At 41.4% G+C, this 10694-nt stretch overlaps 1 protein-coding gene and 1 pseudogene across 1 annotated transcript; one reads left to right on the top strand and one right to left on the bottom strand.

Annotated features, from left to right (window-relative positions):
• The first annotated feature begins 6248 nt into the window (after positions 1 to 6248).
• On the top strand, positions 6249 to 8333 carry LOC115685402 (pentatricopeptide repeat-containing protein At5g16640, mitochondrial-like; annotated as a pseudogene).
• Positions 8334 to 9405: 1072 nt separating this feature from the next.
• Positions 9406 to 10109, bottom strand: LOC115685412 (probable inactive shikimate kinase like 2, chloroplastic). The gene is made up of 2 exons (XM_056304646.1): positions 9969 to 10109; positions 9406 to 9665 (listed from the first exon to the last, which is right to left on the bottom strand). Exons 1-2 carry the CDS (start codon positions 10084 to 10086, stop codon positions 9550 to 9552), a joined length of 234 nt encoding a protein of 77 aa, XP_056160621.1. The 5' UTR covers positions 10087 to 10109; the 3' UTR covers positions 9406 to 9549.
• Between the last annotated feature and the right edge of the window lie 585 nt (positions 10110 to 10694).

The following is a 10694-nucleotide window of genomic DNA, read 5'->3' on the forward strand; positions in this document are numbered from 1 at the left end:
GATATTGTTAGTAATTGCGGAAGCGTGATTTGTTTTGTAAGTGAGTGAGTGATTTAGTGAGTACAAGTGTTGGTACGTGGACTTGAAGCAACAGTAGAACAAAACTTTTGATAGTGGAAGACAAGTAGGAAACAAAGAAGACAAAAAGTATTGTATTATGAAGGCTTTGTACAAGGGACTTAGTTTTTTTCTTCTGATAGGTGTGTATTCTTCAAGTGGAGAGGGGTTGGCTATTTATAGCCCTCTTCCACCGCCACTAAGGAAAAATCTATAGCATGTTACATAGATATTTTTCTAGAATTTTCTACACATGTCTCATTAACCTTCTAGAAATATCAAAGATTTTTCTAGAAACTTTTCTAGAAATATCTTAGATATTTCTCACAACTTTCTAGATTATTCATTTAAATATCTATTTTCCAAAAATCTTGAGCATACTAGAAACTTCTAGAAATTGGATCACTATTTCAACACTCCTCCTTGATCCAATTTCGAGAAACTCCAAGCATGCTTCTTAACATCTCGAACTTGACCAGCGGTAGTGCTTTAGTGAATATGTCCGCGACTTGATCTTCGGTCTTGCAATATTTGAGCTCGATCTCTCCATTATATTGCACTTCACGGATGAAGTGATATTTGATGTCTATGTGTTTGGTTCTTCCATGGAAGACAGGATTTTTGATATGGCGATCTGCAGACTTGTTGTCGCAAAATATTGGAGTTGATTCCGTTTGTGCTTCTCCAATGTCTTCTAGAATTCTTCGAAGCCATATTGCTTGACTAGTAGTCGTAGTGAGCCGCGATATATTCAGCTTCGCGATGGATTGTGCCATGAGTCTTGTTTTTAGATGCCCAAGAGAATATTCCTGAGCCGGGTGAATGCATAGCCGTGGTGCTCCTCCTATCGTCGTTGATCCCGCCTAGATCCCATGCACCTGTAGCCAACGAGCTTAGCGGTTGAACTTGGCCGATACCAAATGCCATAATCTGTCGTTCCTCGTATGTATCTTAAAATTCTCTTGGCGCTCCAAAGTGAATTTGACTCGGACTCGCATGAATCGTGATAGTAGACTTGTTGCGTATATGATGTCCGGTCGTGTAGCGAGTTGAGATATAATAGACTACCAATCGACTTCAGAGGGTGGCGTCGGCTTTTCTCGCTCCATCTTCCTTTAATAGTTTCTCGTTTGTCACGAGCGGTGTTGCAACCTGTTTTGCAATTATTCATCTTGAATTTCTTAAGGAGGTTCTCGGCATATTTCTTCCGTGAGATAAAAACTCCTTCATTTTGGTTGATCTCGATACCGAGGAAGTAGCGCATCAAGCCCAAGTCCGTCATCTCGAATGTCTTCATCATTTCTTCTTTGAATTCTTGAATCATCTTTTCATTGTTCCTGTATATATTAGATCGTCCACATACAAAGAGACAATGAGAGTGTCGGACTTACCTTGGGTCTTGATGTAGAGCGTTGGCTCACTCATGCTCCTCCCGAATCCTTGCTTGGTAAAGTATTCGTCTATTCTGCTATACCATGCTCGTGGTGCTTGTTTTAACCCATAGAGGGCCTTCTTGAGCTTGAGGACTTTTTCTTCTTGGCCTTTGATGGTAAAGCCTTGTGGTTGTTCCACATATATTTCTTCTTGAAGATATCCATTAAGGAATGCAGACTTTACATCTAGTTGATAGATCTTCCATTCCTTTTGTCTGCTAAGGCTATGAGTGCCGAATAGTATCAAAGCGTGCAACAGGAGCGAAAGTTTCAGTATAGTCAATACCTGGTTGTTGCAAGTATCCTTTCGCCACGAGCCTTGCCTTATGCTTTTGAATTGATCCATCTACATTGAGCTTTGTCTTGTAAACCCACTTGACACCAATGATTTCTTTGTCGTCGGGCGATCGACGAGCTCCCACGTTTCATTCTTCTCTATCATCTTGATTTCTTCCTCCATGGCCTTAATCCAAACTTCTTCTTTGGTAGCCTCTTCATAGTTCTCTGGTTCTAAAGCTGCAAAGTTGCATGTTTCATAAACTTTTCTAAGAGATTTTACCCTTAAAATAGGAGATTCAAGTAGATTCTTCTTGTGTTGCGCCGGGAGAGGATGGTGGTGTTACGTCTTGAGTGGTTGAATCGGCACTTCACCTTCATCTTGTGATGTTGAATCCTCTCGAGCAAAGGTTGTTTGTCCGGCAAGTTGACATACTTCTTCTCAATCTTTTCGTCCTCCCAATTCCGGCGCCATTCTCGTCAAATTCGATGTCTCGACCGATCATGAGCTTCTTAGTTCTTAGGTTGTAGACCCGATAGCCTTTTGATTGGTCGCCGTAGTCGAGGAAGATTCCTTTTTCTGTCTTCTCATCTAGCTTGCTCCTCTTTGAGCAGAGAATGTGGACGTAACATATGCAGCCAAACACCTTGAGATGCTTCGGCTGAAGGCTTCCGTCCACTCCATGCTTCAACCTGGAGTTTTATTTTGACCGCTTTAGTTGGACATCTGTTTAAGATGTATACCGCCGTATAGACTGCTTGCCGCCCAAAACGTGTTAGGAAGGCCTTTCTCCTTTAGCATAGACCTTGCCATCTCCATGACGGTTCTATTCTTCCTTTCTGCTACTCCATTTTGCTCCGGGCGTAGCCAACAGTTAGTTGATGATGAACTCCTTCATCTTCACAGAATTTATTGAACTCCCTTGAGTTGTATTCCGTGCCTCTGTCGCTCCTTAGAACTTTGATTCTGCGGCCACTTTGATTTTCGACGTGGTTCTTGAATTTTCTGAAAATAGAGAAGACCTCCGATCTTTCTCGAAGAAAGTAGACCCACGTCATTCTTGTGTAGTCATCGATGAATAGGATGAAATATTTATTTTGACTGGGTGTGAGGGTCCTCATTGGACCACACACATCCGTATGCACTAGCTCCAATGGCTTCTTAGCTCTCCACGCACCTCCAGATAGGAAGGATTGTCTTTGTTGTTTTCCAAGCAGACAGCCTTCACAAACATCTGAAATTTTTGAAATAGCTGGAAAATCTCTCATCATTTTTTTGATGGAGAACTTTTAGCCCAAGAAAGTTGAAGTGGCCAAATCTTCGATGCCAAAGCCATGAATCATCAAGTTGAGCTTTCATGGCTACATCTCTGATATATTTCCATTGAATAGGAAAATTCCTATTCTCCATCTTAACAGAGGCAATGATATTTTTATATTTATCATAGATAATGCAGGCATCTTTCTAAAGTATAGAGAATACCCACTTTGAATCATTTGGCCCACGCTCAATAAATTTTGAGCAAGACTGGGGACAAGATATACATTGTGAATATATTTTGGGCCTTTATTTGTTTCAATGGCTATAGTGCCTTTTCCTTTTACTTCGACCAATGTGCCATTGCCCAATTTCACTTGGGATTTCACCGACGTATCAATATCGGTAAATATAGATTCATCCCCGTCATATGATTGCTACACCCACTATCAATGTACCACGTATCATTTTTCTTATCATTTGCCGCTTGGCCTCGCGTAGAATGTGTTCTCTTCAGTTTCTTTTCTTCAACATAGTTGGCTCGATTATTTGTTTTCGAGCGACAATTCTTTTCTACATGGCCATATCTTTACAAAGCGGCATTGTGGTTTATTTTTAAACCAGCAATCTTTCTCTAGATGATTAGTGTTCTTGCAAATTCCACAATGTGGGTATTTTTCCTTTTGGATAGTTTCTCCTCCTTTTTTACTTTTCCATAAGCTCCTTCCACCATTTTTAGATTGACGAGACCGTATGTTTATTTTGGACTGAAAGGCACTTTCAACCTGAATCTTCATCTTGTGCCATCAATCTTTTCTCATGTGCTTCTAGAGAGCCAATTAATTCACTTATCGAGTGGTCGTTAAATCTTTAGTTGCTTCTATAGTTGTCACAATAGGATTATACTTTCTAGTAAGTGACACTAGTATTTTTCTACGACCCTTTGATCGCGATTTCATCTCCATAGGCTCTCATTTGATTAACTAGTTCTTTTAATTTCCCAGTATTCTTGAACGGTCTCATTTACTTTCATTTTAGAATTATCAAATTCTCTTCTTAGAGTTTGAAGTTCGAATAGTGCGTACTTTTCTCGATCCTTGGAATTCATCTCGTAGTGTTTCCCATGCCTTCTTTGCTGTCTTCGCTCCAATTATCCCCGAAATACTGTTTCCGAGAGTGCTTGCTGAATAACACATAGTGCCCTTGCATCCTTTTGTAGTTGATCTTTTGGAACACTTGCACCTTCTTGTGGAGCCTCATAACCCTTTTCTACGATGTCCCATAAATCTTGGGCCATCAAGAAAGTCGTCATTTTAATGCTCCAATAGTCGTAATTATTCCCATCGAAAATAGGAATGGGAAATGAGGATGATGTAGAGTTGGCCATAGTTTAGTTGTTGGATAGTTGAATGGGTAGTTTTAGGAACGGGTGGTTCGGACAAACGCCCAATACCAACCAAAACGTGGCTCGATACCACTATTAGTAATTGCGGAAGCGTGATTTGTTTTGTAAGTGAGTGAGTGATTTAGTGAGTACAAGTGTTGGTACGTGGACTTGAAGCAACAGTAGAACAAAACTTTTGATAGTGGAAGACAAGTAGGAAACAAAGAAGACAAAAAGTATTGTATTATGAAGGCTTTGTACAAGGGACTTAGTTTTTTTCTTCTGATAGGTGTGTATTCTTCAAGTGGAGAGGGGTTGGCTATTTATAGCCCTCTTCCACCGCCACTAAGGAAAAATCTATAGCATGTTACATAGATATTTTTCTAGAATTTTCTACACATGTCTCATTAACCTTCTAGAAATATCAAAGATTTTTTCTAGAAACTTTCAACAGATATGAAGGCTCCTCAAGATTAATTGGAAGTTTGTTTGATGAAGGTTTTAGATCATGGCATAGGGTGACTATCTGAACCTTGAGCATTACACATGAATCTGGAAATCTTCTCAATCAATCAAAATGAAAAAGAGACTCACACTTAACAAAGCTGTACACCTCGTGCAGATTCCAGTTTTGATGCTAAGCGAAAGAGAGGATATACTGGTAGGTAATGGGGGGGAAAAGGGAGGGACCTCTGAATCGGCAAGACAATCCATTAGGAGAAGTCTTTATGGTAACAGCAGTGGCGGATGAACTTGCATGTCGACCTCGATTTCAAGGTGATTAGCCGTCCCTGCAAGCTGTTTAGGTAGTACTTGACAGCAATTGGGCATTGAAACTTCAAATTTATCCATAATATGCGCTTTACCAGTTTCAACACAGTAGATTGGACAAAAAAAATGTGAAGAAACTAATACCTGGAATGCCGATACGGAGAAAATAAGGCCAAAAACAGACTCAGAACATCCAAATACCTAGGAAATCGGTTTGAGATGGTCAAGAACCGGTCTAAAATTGTCTGAACCGGTTAGAAAAGTGCCTTGGACCCGATCGGACCAGTCTGAGTGAACCGGTCAACGGTCGGTCAACTGATGACGTGGCGGATGATGCAGCCGGAACGTCCACATGGATGGCACACGAGTGACGTCAGCGGAGCCGGCAGCCTCTCAAGGGGCGTGTAGCGCTTGTTGCGTGCGGCGGAGTTTGACGTTGCGATTTCCGGCATTGGACTAGTCGTAGTACGGGGAGGTGGATGGTGGCGTTTATTCGCTGAAACAAGCCACCAATAGCTTCAAAACAGCACTCAAAATTGTTGTCTCGCCGGAGGCGCGTGAGCCTTACTCGCAGTGGCCCAAGGCGGCAAGTGAGCACACGTGCAGCGGTGGATGGCGGCCCAATTTCGCAATCTGACTTTTCTGAGGGCGGTAAGTCCTGTGGCAGTGTTGGTTTGTAGAAAAAAAAAAGCAACTGAAAGAGTCGGAACAACAATCAAGATGGATGAGTTCGGCGAAAATGGACACCGACGCGGCTGTCATAACGTTGCTACAACTACCACTTATAAGGACTCAATAACCGCTTCCTCAGATAATAATGGATCCGATACCAAATTAATAATTGTGATAATAGAAAAATGTAATGTTCTGTTCATATTACAAATATAGAGTACACGAGCCTAGCTTTACAGGATAACTATCTAACGTGGGCAGAATATCAATCAGAATCAAGACAGATACATCTCCTAAATATATCTATATCTCTGACTCAGTGGAAAAGCTGTGTCTTTGTCGAAGAGTTCGTAAGAAAGCAGCTTCATTTTGATCGGTCGGCGACTTTGAGCTATTCATGGCTGTACGTTTACATAGGAATGCACGTTTAACCGGGTTCCATTTGCTTCATTATTCCGCAGTTCTTCGAAAGCAAACCACCTTTTAGCTTGCATTATGTGGTCTCTTCGGCCGCGCTGGTTGAGGACCATGTTTCTGATGGAATTCCAGAGGTTGAGACTTGGAAACCTGCTGTGACGTATAGGCACGAGGAGAGAAGTGAGTACGGGTTGTTCTCTTTAGTTGGTAGAGTGCTAAAGTCTTTGAATTAGGAGGTCGCTTGGAGAATTAGATTCCTGAGAATTGTAAATGAACACGAGTCCGGAGATTCCATTGACGTCCTTAGGATGATGGTTCATGTTTTTGCAGCAGCGGGCATGCGGCTTGAAGTTTGCGCCTGCTAAGGGATGTGGTTTGCTATTTCAAGGAGTTGAATGTGGACGTGTGTTCGAATTGACCGACTTTCTGCTTGATAGGCTGGCTGATGCGGTTGGGTTGGCTGTTATTTATAATGCGCTGATAATGGTCTTTGCAGCCAATTCGATGCTTAATAATGCCGAAGATCTGTTTTCAGAGGGTACGAAATTTGGACTCGAGCCTGATGTCTACTCGAGCAACTTCTTGCTCCAATGCTTAGTTGAAGCAGATAGAGAGGTCTTCGCGAGAAAATTATTTGACATCATGAAAAATCGCGGGCCAGCACCTAATGCAAGGACCTATACAATTATGCTGAACTATCTTTCTAAACTAAATCTTAGTAGAGATGTATTTCTCAGCCACGCTTCAGCAATCCTGGAAGATATGGAGAAAAGTGGGATGAGCTGCACCGTTGTAATATATGGTGCACTCATACGTGGACTTCGTAAAGTTGCTGCCATTGGGGTGGCTTTCGATTTGATACGGACATTGCAGAAGGAGGAACTGCCTTCAAATGACTATTGTTTTAATGCTGTTATTCATGGTTTTTGCCAGAAAGGCCAGTTGTCGGAGGCACTGGAAGTACTGAAGGAGATGAGGAACTATGGTGTATTTCCAGATGTCTATAGCTATAGCATTTTGATTGATGGGTTCAGCAAGAAGGGGGATGTTGAGAAAAGTCTAAATCTGTTTCACGAGATGGATGTTTCCAACATTAAACCTACAATAGTTGGCTATAGCTCGCTTTGTCATGGTCTATGTAAGGCAGGTTTCATGGAATTGTCACATCGATTTTTCCGAGATCTTGGGTATCGTGGCTATGAGTATGACAGTATTGCTCATGACATCTTAATTGATGGTTTCGTAAATCAGGGTCATGTCGGTTCTGCCGACAGACTTTTTCAAGAGATGATTAATCATAATGTTCATCCCTGTGCTTCCACCTTTACAAATATGATTCACGGATTTTGCCAATATTGCAGAGAAGGAAATTCTGAGGAAGCTTTGAAACTGGACCAGGACATTTTTCGCACCTCTTATATGTATAATACAGCTATAAACAGACTCTGCAAGTAGGGAAAACCAGAAAACGCATGGGAGCTCCTCGCGCCAATGCTTAAGAAATATATTTTCCCAGATGTTGTTATGTGTAGTATTCTTATGGACGGTTTTGCAAAAAAATCAAAGTTGAAAGAAGCTCGAAAGTTGTATGGGAAAATGTTAAAAGCTGGGATCATGCCTAACATGGTCACGAATACTATTCTTATTAACATTTTGTTTTGTGAGGGACAGGTGCGCAAAGCTTATTCTTTGTTCGTGGAGATGATACAAAAGGGTTTGCCTCCCGATAATATATGCTACACATCTATCATAGCTGGCTTCTGTAGACTTGGAGAAATTAAGAAGGCTTGGGCATTATTCATTCAAATGTCAAGAAAAGGAGTTCTTCCTAGCGTTTTTACTTTTACCTGTCTGATTGGTGGATTCTCCAAGCAAGGATGCGTGCACTTGGCTAAGTCGTTGTTTCATGAGATGAAAAGACAAGGAGTTGATCCTGATGTGGCAACATACAATGTCCTTGTAGCTGCCTATCACAGAACTGGCAGTATGAAGAAAAAGGAAAAGATGCTTCTTGAAATGCAGAAGAATGGGTTAGAAACTGTGGAGTGGATGAGAAAGTGATTTGATAAGCACTAGAAGGTGAGTCATTCATACTTATATTGAGTTATTCTTTTCTAGCATCTTCAATTTCTGTAAAGTTTGTGACTTTTTCGAAATTAGGGGCATCTGAGAAAGGCGTCTGGACAAGAATCAATCAACTTGGAGTTGGACGTATTCGGGATATGCATCGAAAGCCTCTCGATGCTCTAAATCTTTGTTGATTTCATGCTGTAAATGTTAACGTCATAAGACACCCGATATCGATAATACTGAATTCTTGTTTCTTTATTGAGGCTGCTTCACGACATCTGTAATTACACGTTCGTGTATGCATGTCGTGGAGTGGCCATCAAGTTCACTTTTAAGGGGTTCTACAGGAGTGCGCATGTGTGTATGCATGGGCTGTATGGGTCCACCTAGACGCACCATTTGCATGTAAGTGCGTGTACACATCCTTGACTGTTGTGGAGTGGATCAGCTCACTTCTCTTCACATGATCAATATCGTTCAACACTGCATATAAATACTTCTCATGTATGCTGCTGACATGGTTGTGCTGCATTTGTTTGTAAGCTCTAGTCCAATATGCGGTGCTCGGTAACAATGTAATCAAACACTAGTTGCTTGTTTGACATGGTTTAGCATGACATCTTTAGGTATCACCTTTACGTTCCGTGTATTTATGTGGTATATTTCGTACTCTATTCTCCTGCTTAATGCTAGTATGTTGACATAGTAGTTTTTCATTGTAGGCAGGAGTCATCGGCAGTACACTGTAAATCATCCCACAGACCGTATCGCTTTTTCCCAACGACATTGACCATGACTTGCAAAGACCTTCAAATAGTGCCTTCGGAGGCACAGCCATTACCTTCCCCCAATAAGCTCCTTGCATTTTGCCAATGTTTTGAAGCGTGGAAGCTGGTCAGCCGAAAAATTATATTGCCAGTTCTACATGGTCCTGGTGATTTGGCTGAACAACCATTGCAGGAGTCTGGAGATGGTGACTGGGATGGACCCATTGACTAGACAAAGTACCTATATATATATTCATGATTACGGCAAACAAGAAACAAAAGAAAGAACAAAAACAAGAGTGGGGAAAGAGAGAAAGGAGCCTCAGTAAAATAAATTGATTATTTAGATATCACTAAATTCGAGAAGAATTGGAGGATGACATTTCTATTTGCCCTTGGTCTCCATCTATCTTATTCTCTAATGTGCTGGCAACTCGAATTTTCTCACAATGTGTCCGGAGACGTTGCAGAATCATCAGCAGTCGATGGATCCCACCCAGGGGGCTTGACGTTTGGCCAATCTCCGCGGCATCCCAACCTTATGTACAGGCTCTTCTTATCTGCAAGAAAGAGACAGAACAGATGAGATTTACGGTTAAAGTAGAACTTTTTACTGCATTGAGAACAAAGCCCAAGGTCGTTTTCATTACAGCATCAAGTATGAACCAGCACTAGCCGTTATTGTTTAGGAGTCTTATAGACATGCTGGTTTCATAATTTCGTTAAAATACATAGAGGTGGCATTTTAATCCGATCTCTGTGGCTCAACCCTTCCAAGGTCTGTTTCAGCATCAGCTTCATAGTTATTTCATAGCCACTCAATTTGCAATACATGGGTCATGTGGAGTTTCACCAACTTTTACCTGGGAGCTTCCTATCTGATAAAACTAATCGTTTGAGGGCACTCAAGAGATGCTTGAGCCACGGTTTTGGAGTAATCGGCATCCCAACCTTGGAGCTTGACAACATCTGCATTTGCATAACCTAGACTCCCATCTTCAATGTGTCTTCTGGCCTCTTTCTTAGCCGAGTCTTCGTCTGCACAAAAAATCACTACTTTCTTCAAATGAAATCATCACGAGGGTCTGTAATACTGCAACTAAACAGAAAGATGGTCATCATTTGGCCTCCAACCGTGTTTCAGGTTCAGTCAAACTTCCAGCATCATTGAAATGATTTTTCATAACATCCTATCAACCATTTGGAAAATGCACAATAGCAACCTTCTTTCCACTTTGAACTTCAGCAAGGATATTATATCGGATGGCGAACCAAGTAATATCAGCAGCATCGAAAGTCTTTACAAGCCACTAAATTTGATTATCATTTTGTCTCTACCACTCAAAGATCATCAGGAAAACTGACACAAGGACAAAATGCATGGAGGAGGCACGGGTCACCAGACTACCTGTTGCTTCAGTGAAGGCAAGAATTTCAAGCAACTGCATCACATAATGCGTATACCTACAGAGGCTTTCTAATAAAACACCCTCTGCTTCAGCAATGGCACCATATCCTTCAACAAGCACCCCTGGAGATGATTAGACTCGTTAATGTGCTGCGCTGCAAGATGGGTTCTACAAGTCAAC

The sequence above is a fragment of the Syzygium oleosum genome, unplaced genomic scaffold (genome assembly GCF_021117445.2).
Source record: "Syzygium oleosum isolate NSW1041296 unplaced genomic scaffold, Sole_v2.1 Sole_v2.32, whole genome shotgun sequence".
Taxonomy (NCBI): domain Eukaryota; kingdom Viridiplantae; phylum Streptophyta; class Magnoliopsida; order Myrtales; family Myrtaceae; genus Syzygium; species Syzygium oleosum.